This window comes from Heloderma suspectum, chromosome 5 (assembly GCF_057233095.1).
Source record: "Heloderma suspectum isolate Gila_16-S chromosome 5, 16-S_ref, whole genome shotgun sequence".
Lineage (NCBI taxonomy): Eukaryota > Metazoa > Chordata > Lepidosauria > Squamata > Helodermatidae > Heloderma > Heloderma suspectum.
Genome location: NC_139462.1, coordinates 232854146 through 232873942, shown reverse-complemented (window position 1 = coordinate 232873942; position 19797 = coordinate 232854146). Strand labels below are relative to the sequence as shown.

General features: G+C 50.4%; 1 protein-coding gene across 2 annotated transcripts; it reads right to left on the bottom strand.

Annotated features, from left to right (window-relative positions):
• Positions 1–9519: 9519 nt before the first annotated feature.
• LOC146345335 (uncharacterized) lies at positions 9520–18831 on the bottom strand. 2 transcript variants are annotated; one of them, XM_084860108.1, is made up of 6 exons: positions 18179–18831; positions 17332–17460; positions 13802–13924; positions 13081–13227; positions 11274–11423; positions 9520–10743 (listed from the first exon to the last, which is right to left on the bottom strand). In XM_084860108.1, exons 1-6 carry the CDS (start codon positions 18452–18454, stop codon positions 10603–10605), a joined length of 966 nt encoding a protein of 321 aa, XP_084716234.1. In that variant the 5' UTR covers positions 18455–18831; the 3' UTR covers positions 9520–10602. The 2 variants fall into 2 exon arrangements, with proteins under 2 accessions (XP_084716234.1, XP_084716233.1); XM_084860107.1 differs by having other exon boundaries at positions 13081–13230; positions 18179–18322.
• Positions 18832–19797: the final 966 nt, after the last annotated feature.

Below are 19797 nucleotides of genomic sequence, written 5' to 3'. Positions count from 1 at the left end.
CAGGGAAGGCTGCCGGAGTGAGAGAGGCTTAAAAACCTCCAGGGAGGTCGGCGGGCGCATTTCAACCGGCAGCTCGTTCCACAACTGAGGGGCAGCGAGGGAAAAGGTCCCCTTGCGTGTGGCAGCCAGTCTCGCATTCGGCAGCGGCAGCAGGGAGCCCTCGGGGGACCTCAGGGGGCGGACTGGGGCGTAGGGGAGAAGGCGCTCCCGGAGGTACCTTGGACCATGTAAAGTTTAAAGTAAGAACCAGGACTTTATATTTCTCCTGGAAAATATAAAGATGGACCAAGAAGCCTTCTCCAAGATGCAAGCAGAACCAGGGTTGCTGTCACTCACCTGGAAAGGGGTTGTCCCAGTCCTCTTGCCCCAGAGCGTGTGGCAGGGCAGGGACCCAGAGCCTGTCCTCATAGAATCATAGAACAGTAGGGTTAGAAGGGGCCTGTAAGACCATCGAGTCCAGCCCCCTGCTCGGTGCAGGAACCTTCCACCTTGACAATGATGTCTAGTTTGGGTCCTCCATAGCCTGTATGGAGAAGTGGCAGCAGAAACAGATGACGCTCTAGATCTGCTGGGATCCCTCCATCCTACACAGAGACCCTAACCTGTCACCCTTTTCACCACCACAGGCATACAGAGTTTAATTTTAATTTACAGGGTAGTTTAATTGTTTCATCGTATTGAATGCCGCATAAAATAACATTTTCTCTAGGTGTTTTAAAATTTAAAACATCACCATCATCCTAAAATGGAAAATAACAATAAAATTATAAGTATATAAATATTAAATGTCCAATGCTGCATAAAATACAGTATCAGGTGTAAGAGGTAAAACCACATTGCAGGCACTAAATCAATAAAACACAGAAATACTAAACACATATTTAAAAAGACTTTAAGGGCACAATCCCATGTATGTTTAGACAGAAAAAACATCCTACAACTCCCAGCATTCCCCAGCCAGCAATACTGCCTAGAGGATTCTGGGAGTTGTAGGACTTTTTTTCTGCCTAAACATGCATAGGATTGCACCTTAAAAGCCTAAAAAGCCTGGGAGAACATGGAAGTTTTAGTCTGGCACCAAGAAGACAACACTGAACATGCCAGGCAAGGTTCCCTGGGGAGAGCTTTCCAGAGACAGGGCCACCACCAGAAAAGCCCCCTCTCTTACACTTTTGGGAGGTCCTACTCCTACCCCATGCACCAGTAGGCCAGTTTCATCAAGAGGGTAGTGGTGGGGGCGATGGGACCCACAAGGCCCACCCCCCTTTTTTGAAGAACTCTTCTGCAAAGATGTCAAAGAAGGAGGAACTGAGCTGTGAAAACTGAATGCTTTCGTCCCCAACGTGGTCCCTCCAAATGTGTGGGACTATAACACCTGTAATACCTCACTGCCCATTTTAGACTGTACACATCTCGTGTGTGAAAGATGAAAAGGGGGCATTTGTTTATTCATCCAGAGAAAAGAGGGCCCTGCAATTCTCCATCGCTGCATCCCAGGACGGTTCCCTCAGCCAGTCCAGTGAGACTAGGGATGTACAAAAATCACTTAGCTTTCGGGGATTATGCTGATGGTGGGGGGGGGGAGGCATTCCATCCCTCCCCCTGGAATCCTCGCCGGGGGGGGAGGCGCTCCGTTCCTCCCCCCCTGGAATCCTGGCCGGCCGGCTGTGCTCCGCAGTGATTCTGCAGAGCCACCGGCCGGCTCCGCCAGCAGCCAGACATCTGGCCGCTGGCTAGCAGGGACCCAAATGGCAGCGGCCGTAGTCGCCACCGTTTGCGTCCCTGCAGTCAGCCGTGATAGGCTACGTAAATGTTTACGTAGCCTATCACGGCTGATTTAAACAAAAAACGCGTGTACGCAAATGCGTTCCTTCTTTTGGCACGTCTTAGCCTATGTAAACATTTACGTAGACTAAGACGGCGAAAATAAGGGGAACACAAATAGTGTAGTGTCTATGCTATTTGCGTTCCCCTTATTTTTGCCGTCTTAGTCTACGTAAATGTTTACGTAGACTAAGACGTGCCAAAAGAAGGAACGCAAATGGCGGCGGCCATGGCCACCACCGTTTGCGTACGCGCGTGTTTTGGGGTTTTTTTTATGTCAGCTGTGATAGGCTACATAAACATTTACGTAGCCTATCACGGTGTTTTTTTAAAATGTAGCCGTGATAGGCTTCGTAAATCTTTACGTAGCCGATCACGTTTTTTTTTGTTTTTTAACCTGGAAATGGCGGTGGCGGCAGCCGGTCGGAAGACTGGCCGCTGCAGCCGGTCGGAAGACTGGCCGCTGCAGCCGCCGCCGCCACACCACAGCTGCCACTGCAGCCGCCGCCGCCGCCACCAGGAAGATCTGCCCAAGGTAAGTCCCGTCCCAGGGGGTGGGTGGGTGGGGCCGTTCCGCCACCGATTTGGGGGGCCAAATGCGCTGGCATTCAGCCTCCCCGAGATCCGTGGCAGAACTTTCGTACATCCCTAAGTGAGATGCTCTCGTGCTTCCCAGGAGAACTGGCCAGCCAGGCCATCAAACTCCACCACACCCCTGCAAGAGACAAAGCGCATGGCCAGCTTCTTCTGCTTCTGTTCCTACCTGACACTCATTAAGCAACAATGACGTGCCGGGGCAGCACAAATTAATACGAAGCCCAATCTGTCCATGGCTGTTCAGAAGTAAGGCCCACTTTGTCCAATGGGACTTTACTGCCTAGTAAGCAGGACTGCAGTCGCGCAACCCAGTCTGATGGATGTTTACTCAGAACTCTTTTTAGAGCCAAAATGCAGATAGAAATGTTTTCTAAAGAAAGAAAGAAACCCTCAGTCCCTCTTAAGTTCAAGGGGACTTACTCTCAAGGAAGCATGGGCGTTCTATCCAGCAGTCTTTCAGGCTGGAGACAGATGATTGATCTTTCAGGGGCTGGAAGACACTTTGAAAGAGGCAAGGCAGATTGCACCTTCACTTTCACCTCTGGTAAACAGGTTTGACAGGCGTTTGCATTCATTCAAAAACCTGCAAAACCTACTTGGCTGGAGGCAAGCAACAGTATTTAGAAGAAAGTTTTTGAGAGACGTTGTATTTCCCAGTCTCTTGCCTCTCTCTCAAACACTGTCACCTGCTTCTAACCATAGAATGCTTCCAGAGGGGGGCAGTTGGGGAGTTCAGCATGTCCGATACCCACAAACTCCACCAAAGTTGGGAGTCAATTGCTACTGTCAGTACGGCTAGAGAAAATAAACTCGGGGAGGCGGTGGAAAGAGAGAGAGATGGATGACCTATCAAGGGCAGAACCCAGTTCCCAACAAGCAGAAGCCCAGAAGCAGGGTAGCCTTTCCACTGTCATTCAGTTGCAACAGAATTGTGCTCTCTTTGACCCCTCCACCCCCGTCCTGCTCCCATTCCCACTAGAACAGCCTTCTGCAACAACTCCCATTGGCCATGCTGGCTGGGGCTTATGGCCATTGTAGTCCAACCCAGGGGCGTGGTAAGCAAGGCCCACCTGGGCGTGGGCCCTGGATCTTTTGAGCTGTCCTAATTGCTTTTCTTCTTCCCTCCCCTATGCTGCTCTTTCTTTCTCTTCTTTATTCCACCCAGAGCCTATTTTGGGGAATTCTTAAAGAGAATTCTCTTTGGTGGCAACAGAAGTTCTGAACTGTATTTGACTTTATACAAACAGACAAGAAGGTTGTTTTTTCTCCTTCTCCTCACTCCAGTCTTTGAGAAGAGTGAGTTCACATGGTTGCAGAGAAACAAATCTGGGGCCGTTTTGTTTGTCACCTGCCATTATCCAGCAATAAGAAGAGCTGTAGCTCAGTGGCAGAGCACATGCTTGGCATGCAGAAGGTCCCAGGTTCAATCCCCAGCATCTCCAGATAGGGCTAGGAACGCATCTGGCCTGAAACCCTGGAAAGCTGCTGCTGTCAGTCAGTGTCAACAATACTGGGCCAGATAGACCCAGGGTCTGACTAAGTATAAGGCAGCTTCCTATGTTCCTCTGAACAGAAAGCTTTAATACAAATAGGAGTTTGGAGTTTGTTTTTTAAGTGCAGATACTGCTCATTTATACAACCCTATGCATGCCTACTCAGAAGCCCCATCATGTTTAATGAGGCTTACCCTCAGGAAAGTGTGCATAGGATTCCAGCACAAGTTACTTTTGCAGGGAGGTTTGCACCCTGATGTTCTGCATGTTTACTCCTGCATTGTGAGCATGGTACTGCAAACTTAATACAGGGCCTACCCACTCCCATCTAATTAATTGACTTCCCTTTCAGCTCAGTCCTATGCATGTTTTGTCATTTGTGTGTTTTTTTCGTTTTGCATGAACTCTAGCTTCAGTGGTGAGGGAAAGGCACTTAGTACATGCTCAGAGTTTCTCCATAACTTAGCCCTAGGTTTGAAAACATATTCATTGGCTGGATCCTGGTGAAGTCTTGGCACAAATGAAGTTATGGGGAGGAAGATACAATGAGAGCTTGTGCATAACAAGGAGGAGGTAGAGGAGAGTTGCAAGAAGAAACAAGACATTTCTTTTTATGAAGAGTTGCTGGAGGATGGTAAGATGAGGAGGGATGGTTGCATGGAGGGGAATAGAATTGGTAGGGCGAGAATGTAAGTGCTCAGTGGTGAAAGAAAAGCATTCTGCATATGCTCAGAGGCACTCTCTATTTAAGAACATAAGAAGAGTCGTGCTGCATCAGACCAAGGTTCATCTAGTCCAGCATTCTGTTCACACAGTGGCCAACCAGATGCCCACGGGAAAACCCACAAGCAGGACATGAGTGCAATAGCACCTTCCCACCCATGTTCCCCCACTGCTAATATTGGTGAAATGTAAATAAATTCTAATAATTCTAAATTTGCATGCATGTATATCCTTCAGGAATTTTGCAGATTTCTTGCCTGGGAGACACCTCTAATGACCTGTGCATTTTCATACAAACTTATCCAAAAACTATTGGGGAAGGGGTGAAGGGAAAGCAAATCACACTCTCACCCTAATTGGAGAACCCCCCTTCCACATGAACTGCTGCACCTATCTTTCTGAAGCTTTGCTGGTTTCTTAATTAGGGACAACTGTAGGCTGTCTGTAATTTTCCGAACAATCGTCCACAAGGAAAATAGATAAGTATGACCTCTTTTGGAGACCTCAAAATGTCAAGGCCACCCTGCACAAAAATCCTTGTGGCTAGCTAGCATTCTGAAATTTGGCAGACATGATCTCCTCTGATGGGGCAATGAATCCTGAAATGTTTCTCCAATTCTTCCAAGGAATAAAAATGTTATTGGCAGTCCCCTTTAAAAGAAAATCAAAATATAAGCCCTGCACTTATTTTTCTGTCATTGGGCAGGTGTAATCTTCTAGGGGGTATTATGCCTGAAATTATCATCCAGTTCTGACCCAGAGAAAAAAGTTACAGTTTTTTTCTAATTTCCCATGGTAGACAACAGGAAGCATACTCATTTTTCCAACCCTTGACTCGGGTTTGGTGCTGAGCTGAAGTTGACAGACTACAAATTGGCCCAAGCAGAAGTGGGATGTTTTCCAAAACGGTGAATCGGGGTCTGAGTTGAAGTGGGGTGGGGGGTCAGTGCACACTTATGTATGTATGCATGTATGTAATCTATTCTCACACATACACACACGCAAGCACACCACATGTGCATCACACACACACACACACGAGGTGTGGTTAGACTCGGCTATTATACATACACGCGCGCGCGCGCAAATGTGCCCCGGATCTTTTCAGAACCTAGCAACGCCCCTGGTCCAACCCATCCGGAGGGCACCGGGTTGGGGGAAACTGAGTTGGAACGGCCGCCCCTGGCCTGGCGCCCTCCGGATGTGTTGGGCTGCTGGGAATGATGGGAGCTGAAGTCCAGAGGCCCCGGTTGCGCGAAGGCTCCAGGCATTTCCCAGCCGGCTTCGTCACCGGCGCGACCCGAACGCCCGTCCCGAGGCGAGCGGCCCCTGCGGCTCAGGACCGCGCACGCCGACCTCGCGCTCATCTCGCCGGGCTGCGGCCGCGCTGCGCCCCGCGACCCCGGCGCCATCCTCCCCCAGCCCCGCTGCGCCCTCAAGAACTCTGCCAAGGGCGCCCCGGCCTCTCCTGGTCCGGAGCCGCGGCAGGCGCCGCTCAAGAGCTGCAGGCTTCCCGGGGTGCTGCTGCGGGGGCGGGCGGGCGGCGGTCCGAGGGGCGCTCCGCCAGCAGGACCTACTGCCGGGGCGCCTGCTGGGCTCTCGCGCAGCTGGGCGGGACGCGAGCGCCGCCCGCGTTCCTCTGGGGCTGGGCTGGGCTGCGCCCCGCCTGCGCGCTGCGCTGCCCGCCTGGCCTTCTTAAGGGGCTTCCCTGCCGCTCCCCGCGGCCGGCTGCAGGCAGGGCCGATCGGGCTCCCAGCCGCACGCAGAGCGAGCGGGCTGCGGCAGCCCCGCTGGCCTCGAGCAGCAGGCGGGGACCCCCCGCCCCCGTTACTGTGACTGAGGGAACACTGGGGTGGAATCTCGGAGCTGGCGGGCCCTGGGAGAAAAAGAGGCAGCAGCGGGCTGGGTCTCATGGAAGGCCCAGCAGAGATCGCTGGGGAACTGGAGCCAGGCTGAAGGTCACCGTTCTGAGAGTGCGTTTTTAAAAACCCTTTACATTCACAGTGTGACATGTGGTCTGTGTTGCATTTGTATTTGTTGTCGTCCAGTCGTGTCCGACTCTTCGTGACCCCATGGACCACAGCACGCCAGGCCTTCCTGTCCTGCGCTCTCTGCCGGAGCGTGCTCAAGTCCATATTCATTGCATCGGTGATGCTATCCAGCCATCTCATCCTCTGCCGTCCCCTTCTCCTTTTGCCTTCAGTCTTTCCCAGCATGGGGGTCTTTTCCAGGGAGTTTTCTCTTCGCATTAGGTGGCCAAAATATTTCAGCTTCAGTATCTGTCCTTCCAATGAGCACTCAGGGTTGATTTCCTTTAGGATGGACTGATTGGACCTCCTTGCAGTCCAGGGGACTCGTAAGAGTCTTCTCCAGCACCACAGTTCGAAAGCATCAATTTTTATTTATTTATTTATTATTAAATTTATTAATCGCCCATCTGGCTGGTCACCCAGCCACTCTGGGCGATGTACAACATACAACAAAAACAGTTTAAAACAATAAAATTCTACAATAAAAACATTTTCTAAAATACCCTAACCCACCCCAAATGCCTGCCTGAACAACAACGTTTTTAATGCACGACGGAAGCTCATTAAAGAGGGGGCATGACGGAGTTCCCTAGGGAGGGAGTTCCACAGAGTGGGGGCCACCTCTCACAGCCATACATTACTACTGGGAAAACCATAGCTTTTATTAGACGGACCTTTGTCGGCAAGGTGATGTCTCTGCTTCTTGCATTCCCCAACCTGGCGCCTTCCAGATGTGTTGGTTTATAACTCCCATCATCCCCAGCCGGCAGGGCTGTGGGGAGTGCATCCATCCTAGTGATCTCAAAGAACTCAAATGTGAAATTGCCAGTCTTCGAACCAAATATGCAACATGTCCCTAAAATCAGCCTCTGTGCCAGAGGACTGGAAGATGGCCGATGTTACACCAACTTTTAAAAAGGGATCCAGAGGGGATCCGGGAAATTACAGGCTGGTTAGCTTAACGTCTTAACATAAATTGGTTGAAAGCATTATTAAAGATAAAATGAGTAAGCATGCAGAAGGGCAAGCCCTGCTGAAAAAGAATCATTGTGGCTTCTATAAAGCTAAGTCGTGCCTCACTAACGGAGTTCTTTGAGAGTGTCAATAAACATGTAGACAGGAGTAATCCGGTAGACGTTGTTTACTTGGACTTCCAAAAGGCTTTTGAGAAAAGTCCCTCACCAAAGACTCCTGAGCAAACTTAGCAGTCATGGAATAAGAGGAGAGGCCCTCCTGCGGATCAGTAGCTGGTTAAAGAACAGAAAGCAGAGAGTATGAATAAATGGTAAATTCTCCAAATGGAGGGAAGTAAGTAGTGGGACCCACAGGGATCTGTATTAGGACCAATGCTTTTCAACCTGTTTATTCATAAATGATCTGGAATTAGAAGTGAGCAGTGAAGTGGCCAAGTTTGCTGATGACACCAAATTATTTAGGGTGGTTAAAACAAAAAGGGATTGTGAAGAGCTCCAAAAGGATCTCTCCAAACTGGGAGAGTGGACGTCCAAATGGCAAATGCAGTTCAGTGTAAGCAAGGGTGAAGTGATGCACGTTGGGGCAAAAAATCCCAACTTCAAATATAACCTGATGGGATCTGAGCTTGCAGTGATCAACCAAGAAAGAGACCTGGGGGTTGTGGTGGACAGCTTGAGGAAAATGTCAACCCGGTGTGTGGCCGCTGTAAAAAGGCAAACTCCACGTTAGGCATAGAGAAGGAATTGAGAATAAAACTGCCAGTATCATACCGCCCTTACACAAGTCCATGGTGTGACCACACTTAGAATACTGTGTATGGTTCTGGTCACCACAAGTAAAAAGACATAGTAGAGCTGGAAAAATTGCAGAAAAGGGCAACTAAGATGATCAAGGGGCTGGAACATCTACCGTATGAGAGAAGGTTCCAACAGCCGGGATTGTTTCACTTGGGAAAAAAGGAGGGTAAGGGGAGACATGATAGAGGTCTACAAGATTATGCATGGTGTGGAGAATGTGGGTCGGGGGACATTTTTCTCCCATTCTCAAAATACTAGAACCCAATAGGGTCCTCCCATAAAGCTGGTTGGTGGGAGATTCAGGACGGATAAAAAGGACTTCTTCACACAATGCATAGTCAAACTTTTTAAAAGGTTATTGATGGCTACTAGTCCTGATGGCTGTGCGCTACCTCTAGGTTCAAGGGGATGGCTCAGACCACCTGGGCAGCTCTTCTTGGACTGGTGGTATATTGCCCAGAAAGGCAGCTATAGAAGTGAGAGGCAAGCTGAAACTGAAGAGGGAAGGAGATCAGGCAGCAAGGTTGGGAAAGGACCTCCAACAGAGCTTGGGAAGCCACCCCCGTTAGAGGAGATGATCCTGATGGCAGTAACGGTCTGACTTGGTTTCGTACATCTGATACATGGCACAAGAAACATTCTGGAATCCTCCCCCAGCGTTGCGAAATCCAAACTATCCTATGGCCCCTCAGATGCTGTCTAGGGGCCATAGAACTGCCCCCCCTCCAGCATTAATGGTTGAAGTGAAATTTCCTAGTGTGAATTTGGCAGATGTGCCTGCCATGTACAGTACAGACTTTAGGTTGTATGAATCCCAAACCCTGCTACTGCTTTCATCTGCTCTTGGCCGCTTCTCCACCCTTCCTAGGATGTCCACATAATCCCTCTGGTTTGGTACCAGAGATGGGACTTTACTTTGACACCCTCCTCTACCCAATGACTTTGCTGCCTTCCTGGTGAGGGATTCGGCTGGGGCTCCACCAGATTTCCCCAATGGCATCTTTCAGTTTTTTCAACACTTCCCCAAATCCAGGCCCCCTGCCCCCTCCGTGTAATACCTTCACCAGTTCAAACTCAGATGCGTTACAGATGTGTAAATAGTGCAGTTTTTTATTTTACAGCAACAGTGTTATTTTTCCAAATTGATCAACATCCTAGGAGGCTCCCAGACAGCAATTTGCAAAGGCTAACAAAGATTCGAAAGAAAAAGCTGCTTGTTGTTCTGATCTTTATTTTTGAACTGTCTTTTATTTATAAAGCACCTAGGATGCAACAGGTGCTTCTGATGATGAAACATTGGATTGGGTATCTCTGGTGTTCTTGCGTGATGGGCAGTGGTGTGGTGGAGGCAGCGCTCGCAGGGAGGAAGCACTGCAACGTTGTGACAGCAGGGACGAGGTCACCTGCCACCCTCTCCAGACTTCCCTGTTCGCTCTGGGCTTAGCTGCAGTCCTCATGGTAGCTGTGACAAAATGAATCCTCCTGGGAACAGCATATTGTTGTGAGCTACCCCTCTTGTGACGCAAAGTATTTGGGGGTTGTTTGGTCTTGAATGGGCAGGTAAGACCTAGTCGCTTTACAGAAGACGTGCTGCTGGTGGAGATGACAACTGCTGGAGCTGTGCTTTGTGTTTTATATGTCGATCGCTGCAGCTGCCTGAAGGTTTGGACTGTCCTTGGGTGCATGGCTATGGGGACGTCATGACGAGCACCTGCACCTTGAAATGTACACGACGCCACTGCCAATGCGGAGACTGGCATGGTGCTGTCGATGTAAAACTCCCTGAAACCGACTCCCCGAAGCAGGCATTTTATGTTGGCCTGTGCAAGCTCCCTTGTGTCATCTGCTCCTCTGCAAACGTCACTCCAGTGAATGGGAGCTGGTCAAGAGGAGGTGGCGGCAGCTCCCCGCCAACACACAGCACCACTTGCTTACGCCCTGTTCAGGTCTCCGCTGCTGTCTCAACCCCTTCCTTTCTTACTCTGCCGAAACGAATCCAGAGATGATGTGACTAAATTTACCACGAATAAAATATTGCTCAGGTCACACCCCCAGGGTCTTCCTCTATGCTTCCAGACAGGGATCTCCTTCAGGTTGCTCAGCAATGTCATTATCTATATTTTCTTTCCCTCGGTGGCAGCCATTCGTTTGGCCTCCTGCTGCTCATTGGCCTCTGTGATGTTGCGATGGCTCAGTGGCCCCTCCAGAGGAAGGGAACCTCCCATTTCCTCCACTCTGGGAAGGTTGTTTGTTGGGGACCTTGCTGTCCAAGATGGGCTTCCAGGCCCCCTTGCTCGAACTGCCCTGTACCAGAAGACAGGAGTGAGTTAGGAGATCTGGTCACCTCCCAAAGAGCCTTCGCCTCCTTGCTGGCCTTCCATCCTGCACAGTCTCTCATCTGCTAAAAGTTACGTTCCCACTCCAACTAGCTTCTTCCACACATAAAGGGCACCCAACCACAGTCTCTACTTAGAAGGACACCCTCTCCTGTTTAGCATTTAATGAGTATACACACGGGTGTGTGGCTACATCTGTTGGATACTGAGGACAGAGGAGACCAGGGAGACAGGTTGAAGGTGAAATGGAAGACTTTGGCCACCAATAAGGTGGCAGAGAGGGAGGTGGGCGGATATAACCCCTGGGAACAATGCGCTATAAAATTCTCCCATGAAATGAATGGGAAATTCACACCCATAAGCTCAAACTTAAAGGGGAAGAGATCGGCTCTTTTACCACATTTCAATCACGCAGTCTGTAAGAAGGTGGTTAAACTATGTGAAGAAGCAGCCCATATGCCCTATTGATCATGTCCCCTGAGGCCTGCACTTCCTCACCCCAATGGTTTGGGACCCATTTCCCTCCTCCCATCTTCCTGGTGGGTTGGCACCAACTCCACTACTCGTCCCACAGCAGCCTTGGCAGCGGTTGTGGGTGGCGCTGGCTTCCTGGTAGCTGTTCCCCTTTGTTCCAGAAATAGATCCAGCCTGAAAGAGAGCAGGAATCAGTCGTAAGACCCCTGTTTAAAGAGCCCTTTTTGGACTCCACCATCCTTGATAACTATCAGCCATTTTTTAACTAATCCTCTTTTAGTAAGGTGTTGGAGCGACGTGCAGCAACTCAACCACAGGCTTTCTTAGATTAGCCTTACTGCATCTTGCCTAGTTGTGTGTTGGAATCTGCACAGCACAGAATAGTTCCCAATCAGGGCCGGCGTCAAGGGGAGGCATGGTTGGGCACCTGCCGACAGCCCGCACCCCAGCAGGGCCCCACTGACCCTGGACTTGCTCCTCCTCCTCTTCCCCACTGCAACCTGCTTGTTCACCTGCCTCTGCTCTGGCCCAGACAACGGGGCGGGGGGTGAGAAAAAGGAGCTACAGATGCCACTGCCGACTTGCTCACTGGCTCCCCATCTGCCAAGAAAGCAAGTGGAAGCAATCCGGGAAAGGCAACAAGTAGCCATAGCAGCTGGAGACAATGGCGGTGAGAAGGAAGGTCTACTGAGGGGGGCCACTGAGGGTGTCTTGCCCGAGCGCCTTCAGAAACCTGGTACCGGCACTGGCTGTAATGACAGCGCTGAGCAGAAAACAACAGAATGACGTTTAATAGGGATAAATGCCAAGTTCTGCACCTAGGAAAAAGAAACCAAATGCACACTTACAAGATGGGGGATACGTGGCTCAACCACACTACAAGTGAGAAGGATCTTGGAATTGTTGTCGATCACAAGCTGAATATGAGCCAACAATGGGATGTTGCTGCAAAAAAGGCAAATGCTCTTTGGGGCTGCATTAATAGAAGCATAGCTTCCAAATCCCGGGAAGTACTAGTTCCCCTCTACTCAGCACTGGTTAGACCTCATCTGGAGTACTGTGTCCAGTTCTGGGCACCACACTTTAAGAAGAATGCAGACAAGCTGGAGAGGGTTCAGAGGAGGGCAACAATGAGTCCCAGTATTGGGGAAAAGGCAGGATACAAATAATAATAATAATAATAATAATAATAATAATAATAATAATAATAATAATAATAAAACAAAGATGATCAGGGGACTGGAAACAAAGCCCTATGGAAAGAGACTGAAAGAACTGGGCATGTTTAGCCTTGAGAAGAGAAGACTGAGGGGAGATATGATAGCACTCTTCAAGTCCTTGAAAGGTTGTCACAGAGAAGAAGGCCAGGATCTCTTCTCGATCATCCCAGAGTGCAGGACACGGAATAATGGGCTCAAGTTACAGGCAGCCAGATTCCGGCTGAACATCAGGAAAAACTTCCTGACTGTTAGAGCAACACGACAATGGAACCAATTCCCTAGGGAGGCGATGGGCTCTCCCACACTGGAGGCATTCAAGATGAGGCTGGACAGCCATCTGTCAGGGATGCTCATTGAGCAGGGGGTTGGACTCGATGGTCTTATAGGCCCCTTCCAACTCTGCTGTTCTATGATTCTATATGTGGGCAGCTATATGAGAGGAGGGAGTACCAGATCACAGGATTGGGAAAGGTCCATCAGGTCACCCAGTCCGCACCTTTGCATGGACATCCCACACCTCAAAGTATTTCTTCCAATTTCCCTGGTAAGGAGATCCCACAGCCACACAGCCCCTTCCTCAGCTCCCCTGATATACCACGAACAGTTCCCACCTGCCCTTCTTCAGCTGGTCTGTACAATGGCTCCCTCAGTCTCATGGGTGTGTAAATGCCAGGGTAGTGATATCCCTTTGATGCATTTCTCCGTGGCAGCTCTGGTGCGGGGCTGCTGCCCAGGTGCCCCGAGTCCCCTTTCGAGGGCTGCTTTTGTCAGAAAGAAGAATAAAGAGAGATTAGAACCCGTGGCCGCCATTGCCTTCCAGAAACGCTCTAAGACTTTCCTGATTGGCGTGACTGTTAATAGGCAGAGCTAAGTAGGTGTGTGAATCAGCCTTCCTCACCCTGGTGCTCTCCAGATGTGTCATGGTGGCTGAGCATGCTGGGAGTTGCAGTCCAACACATCTGTAGAGGGTGAGGAAAGCTGACATAGCTTATATACAATACAGTTCAATTCAATACGATACGATACAATATAGTTTTTAAAACCTGGGTCTCCTGGTTTTACTGAAGTTTTTTTTTTAATTAAACTGTTGTTAGCTGCCTCAAGCCCACATGAAAGGACAGGATGGAATTTAAATTAAAAAGTCAGCCAGACAGTACAAAACATAAAAATTAAGGAGGTGCAGTCATGTGGGGAGGGGGGAGTCACCTGTAGTGGGCTGATCCTGAACATAAATGGTAACCCTAGGATAAGATCCTTTTTCCATCTCTGAAATGGCGCTCAGAGTCCAGAAAGGGCAATGCACCAGATAATTTGGCAGGCTCCACCTCTTACCTCCCTGCTTCCTGTGCGGTTGGGAAACTGAGTCCCACAGCATCCCTGACAAGGATCTCTGATGGCTCTGTCTTCTCTCACAGGATGCAGGATGTTTTCTTGGCTTTCATCTTGCCCTGCGCTCTATACCAAACAAAAGCAGCATGATTTGGCCAGTCACTGCACAGCCAGTATTCCTCTGGGCCCAATACACACTTGTAACATCCCCCCTCTCTCCCCGTCCCTTGTCTCTTTTGAAAACCTGGAGGACCGGCTGGTGTCCTTTCAGGTCTTTGAATTCCCTGTTTGAAAACCCCTTCTGTGTCTGGATGCCTGATTTGCACTTTCAGCCAAGCATGGCAGCAGGGCAGACATGGGAAGCTTTTTTCAGCTTGAGGGGGGAATCCAATTTCAGAGAAGCGGGGCGGGGGGTGCATTCCCCAACCTCTGTGCATTGGGCAGAAGATCTGCAGGGGGAGCTTGCACACCTTTAGCTAAACGCGCATAGGCTCCCCTCCAGATGTCTGCTGAACACACCAAGGTCTGTGGGGTGGAGCTGGTGGGATGACGACCTTGGGGCCTGGACCGCCACATGTGGCCCCACTGCCACCCGCCACGCCTTCTTCGAATGTGTCGAGGGCATTTCTGAAAGAGGCACTCTCCTCTGTCCCTGCAATCCAGTATCAGCCCTTTCATGCTGCATGCATAACGCACCGACTCCCAGAGCCCCCTAAGGCATTTTGCTGCCTGACGCAAAGGACAAAATGGAGCATACACACACACCCCTTTCCACGGGCAGAAGCCGACCAGACTGGCAGCAGGCTAGCTTAGTGGGTGCAGGGCAGGCTGTGCAGTGCGCATGCAGCTCCGTCCCCCCATAATTTGCCCCACTCCTCACCAGCTGCCGCCTGAGACAGCCACCTTACCCTGCCTAACGGTAGGGCCGGCCTTGTCTGAGGCCTGCAAATCCTGTGAGCGGCACTGGTCTCGATAGCCTTGTTTATTATGGTGCTTGTTCCGCCCTCCCGCTGCAGGTCTGATACCACGCCCTATTGCGCCTCCTGCCTGTGCCCTGGAAATGCCGGCAGGCACTAAGGAACTCTGGGAATTGTAGTTCCTGAGAGGGCACATCTCCTAGGGAGGCAGGTAACTCTGCTGCTCAAATGACAAGCCCTAGACTTGCCTGTACAAGCTCTCTCCCACTCTCTCTCTCTTGCTCGCTCTCTTTACACCCGGCCTTTGTGTTTTCAGAAATGGAGATCAGCCATTGCTTGCTTCTGCTTCCCAAAATGCATTGCCAGGTGTACTCTAGCAACCCTACGATGGCTAATTCATTCAAATTTCCATTTTGAGACTGGGTGGTCTAGCTAAACTGCAGACTTTGTGACCATAACATCTGGCCGTTTGGGGGCCAGTTTGTTTCTTCTCCTATTCCCTGCTTTTTTGCCTGGTGAAGAGTTCTGGGGAACTCAAAAGCTCACACAATTCTGTGCAATTTTGGTTAGTCCTAATGAAGGTATTGCCTAACTGTGGATTTTTGATCCCCCACCCCTTCTCTAGGAGAACCTGGTCCAGCCACAGATATATAAAAACAACAGAGACACACATTACTTGAATTTCTGCTTTCAATAGACGCTTTTGCTTTTCTCTCTCCCAGAGCAGAAGAGCTGATGATATAAATCAGTGCAGAAACCCAAGATTCTGGGCAGCAGGTTCCCCACAGAAAACATAAGAAAAGAGATCCTACTTTCTCACTCTCAGGCCTTATTTCACAGGAAAGATTTAACACACACACTCCGCCCCAGTGTTTGTGCAGGTAAAGGCAAACCCCATCTGCACGCAAGTCAATGCACGAGGCTTCTGCAATGAAACATCTTAATAAACCAAGGATATTTGAATTATCTACAGTGTTCTATGATGTTGTATTTTATCGATAAAAGAGCAACAAGTTGGCAATCTTAAAGCCTTCCTTAGAGAATTCTAAGCAATTATCCATCAATCTCTCACACACCCTTTCCTAATGTGGAGATCACAATACAGGCTGGTTATGATGACCACCTGACACCCCACCACCTGCTGCAATGGGGTAGATATAGATATACTATCCAGGGACCACATTGGAGGGCTGTTCCGAACTGCTCTCTCCACCTCATCCTGACTCCTAACCTGCAACATTCAGAATTAACTACACTGCAGGGCTGGTGTAAGCCGCTCTGCTTTAGCCACATACCCCTCCAACCTCGGTAACAGGACAACGGATTTCAATTGCATCGGAACTGGCATTGGCTGGGCTATTTTTTAAACGATGAAAACTTTAAAAAAAATTCACATGAAATAAGACATGACTTATAAAGACCATAAACTCCTCTCTTTCCAGCTACCTTTTGTTTAGAAGTGGACACCAAATCACCGCTACATTAAAATCCTGGATTTCTCCATTCATTTCGATGGGCAGCTCTCTCTTCTGTCCTGGGGGATCTTTAAAAATGGCTTTGCAATTTTTGCAAGGCCAGGAAGCCAGGAAATGGCATATCTGGACAACAAAATGGCTCAGTTTTTCTGATTTTCTAACCTCTGCAGGGCAGGCAGTTCACTGCTCAGCACATTGCTTGTTCTAACCCCGCTTCTGACCGGCTCCAGCACATTTTGTAAGATCTGGATGACCCACAGAGATAGAGAATACGTTTGGATAAATATCTTCAAGTGTGAGCTACAACAGCCTCCCCCAACCTGGTGCCCTCCAGATGTGCTAGACTACATCTCCCATTGGCCATGCTGGCTGGGGGTGATGGGGTTGCAGCTCAACACATCTGGAGGGGACCAGGTTGGGACGGGCTGATCTATCACTTAGGGCACAACACTATGCATGTCTAGACAGAAAAAAAATGTCCCACAACTCCCAGCATTCCCCAGCCAGCCACGCTGGGAGTTGCAGGCCCTTTTCTCTCTGAACATGTATAGGGTTGTGCCTGAAGCCCCATACTGTTCTTCATGGTAATGGGCTGCCACGCCCTATGAGAGTACCTGTCCACATCATGACTGGGCCCTGGGAGATGGTCAGGCCAGGGAGCTGTTTGTGTACAGAGGGGGTTGGGTGGGTCAGCTGAGGAATGATGCAATCAAAGGAAGCCCAAATCTGGGAGGTATCAGCCAGTCAGGCTCCCTCCTTGCATGTACCTTTGAACGACTCAGACTGGATTTAGACAAACATTTTTGCACTGCAATCTGTGTGCAATGTAAAAGATTGTTACTGGGCTCCTCCAGCATCAGCTGACGGCTGTCAATTCTTTGGGCTGTCTGTCCACCCTTTGCTCTGCACAACGGATCAGAGGGGCCTTCAAAAACACAAAGGTGATTACCCAGGCACACTGAGATACCCTGAGAGGTAGATAAGCCCTTGGGATTCCAAAATGCAATGACCAGGGGGAACCCCCACTCCTCAGAGCATCAACAGTGGTGGCCCCACCCCAGGGCAGGTGCTAAGAGCTCAGGAATAAACACATTTGTGCCTTGTGCAAGTTCTTATCTCACACAGCTGCCCAGATGCTCACCAGGTTCCCCATCAGGCCTCTGCTCAGGACAGAAAGACTGCCGGTGAAGTAAATCGTTGGTTTGTTTCTCTGGCGCTGGGTCGTCCTGGAAAGCCGGAGAGTCCCCAAGTCCCCCTTGCTGGGCTCACCCTGTAAGGTCAACAGGTATTGGCCAGGCAGTTAGAGGTCCCTGACCATGCCTTCAATCACATTCATATCATCATTTCCATGGGGTAAAGGCCTGGCCAGTTGACTGTGAGGGATGTCTTTTCAATTCACCACACCCAGTCCCCGCGAACATACCCTCCAGCATGGACCAACAGCTAACGAACGGGCACATTTTGGTATAAGCAAATACCTGACAAGATCTGGGACCTGAGGACAAGATAGGGAGGGGCCGTGGCTCAGTGGCAGAGCCCCTGCTTTGCATGCAGAAGGTCCCGGGTTCAATCCCAGGTACCCCCAGGTAGGGCTGGGGAAACTGCCTGGAACCTTGGAGATTTGCTGTGGTCAGTGTGGACAATACTGGGCTGGGTGGACCCAGAGTCTGACTCGGAAGAAGGCGGCTCCCTGGGCTCCTGCGGAGCTCACGCAACCCCTCCGATTATGAAATTCTGATTTCAAAATATAGCCTCTAATAAACGTAATAATAATATCTATGTTTTAAACTTGATGATACTTCTTTGGGTTACATGTCCTCACCTCTCACATGGCAGAAACTCAGTCCCAAACGGGCCCCACGTTAAAGCAGAAACGCCACAAGATCAAAGCACGTTTTCTCACCCAGAACTGAAATCAGGTCTGTTCACGGGCGGTGGGAAGAGGAGGGGGCAGCAGGCAACAACCCTTCCCCTTACGTGGTACCAACCTCTGCTTCCCAAGCAGCATCTCCGGATTCTGCCGCTTGTCCGAAATCAGGGAAAGCCACAGCGGCGAAGGAGGCAGCCAAGCCCCACAGCGCCCAGGGCCCCATCTCCGAGGGTCCCACAGGGAGGCAATCTCTACGCTCTCTGCTCCGGTTTCCTCTCGCTGCGTCATGCCCCCGCCGGGATGCCCAGAAAGGGAGGCGTCGACGCTGCTCGTTAAACATTAGCGCGTGCTCCACACCCGCGCCGGGAGAACAGGGGAGATGGGATTTTTCCATTTGACACAAATAAAGGTCCCCCCTCTGGGGCGAGGCGAAGCGGGAGGGAACCTGGCCGTGGGAGCCAGGGGTGGGCCTGTACCAGCTGCCGGCAACTGGCGCCCGAGGCGAACCATGCAGTCGCCCCCCCCCCCCGCCCCAGGGCCGGATCTAGGCGGAGGTTTTTGGTAAGCTGGGAAACATTTTGCCCCTATTTTCTGTTCAATGAAGAGGCACCCCCGCCCCCGCGCGCCTCACCTTCAGAAGCAGGAATATTATCATTTACAATAAAATGCGCCCCACATGGGCTTTTTGAAACTAAGCACCGTGTCAGCACAGAGGGTCTGGTACAAACAACACAGGAGACAAGCCCCGCCGTCCGCCCACCCATAACGCCCAAGGGCGGTCCCTGGCGCGCGCACGTGTCTCACTCCCTGCCCCCAACTGGGAGCAGCAGCGGAGCAGAAGGATCTCCGGCATCGCCTCCACAGTCTCGGTCCTATTTTCTCTGTACACCCATGCATGTCTTTGTATTTTCCCCTCTCGAAATTGGATGCCCAGATGGGCACAAGAGATGACGGGGTGGGGGAGCTGGTAAGGATGGGATGTGGGAAAGAGCAATACGTCGCCCGTCCCCGGCCTTGAAAGGGAGCTCCCTGCACTGAGTGGTAAATAAGGGATTACAGAAGAGATATACTCTTTACATAAGAGCAGCCTTTCCCAACCCGGTGCTCTCCAGGTGTGTTGGACTGCAAGTCCCATCATTCCCAGCCAGCATGATGCGTGTGGACAGGAACATGTGCATTGCACACCAAGGATTTTAAATGTGCTGCCACCTCTAGCCCCGAAGTGGCCTCTAGGAGCCACTACCCCTCTTCCAAGGTGGCATTCTTCGTGGAGATGACGTGAGGATTCACACATTCATTAATCACCCCAAAGTCTGAGGGCTTCCCTGTTTTTTGCTTCCCCATTTTTCTCCTTCCGAGTATACAGGCAGTGGTGCAGCCGGCTAATTTTAGGCTCTGGACTTAATGGGCTTGTGACACACGCACACCCTGGTTTAGACGGCCACGTGTGTTACTTCAGTTGCCAAGCACCTAGGTAACATTTCTTTTGCCCCAACCGCCATTCCATGCTTTACAACTGCTTCTACATGCCTGATATGTTAGAACAACAACAAAGCATGTTGCCAACACTGATGAAAAAAACAAAACTCTGAGCAAGTGCACTTTTGCATTTTAGACTCACTTAAACCATCATGATTACAGGAACAAAATGGAGTTTGCTTCTGCTGCCCCGCTGCCCTCCACACTCGCCGCTTCCTGGATTGTCATTCAGGGGAGCCCTGGGCTGGCATTAAGGCT

Coding starts and splice junctions, on each gene's coding strand:
- LOC146345335 (XM_084860108.1), bottom strand. CDS start 18,454: ATGGAAAAATCCCATCTCCCCTGTTCTCCCGGCGCGGGTGTGGAGCAC. Junction 13,228..13,801: donor ACCGCACAGGAAGCAGGGAG/GTAAGAGGTGGA, acceptor TGACAAAAGCAG/CCCTCGAAAGGGGACTCGGG. Junction 11,424..13,080: donor GACCAGCTGAAGAAGGGCAG/GTGGGAACTGTT, acceptor GCTCTCTTTCAG/GCTGGATCTATTTCTGGAAC.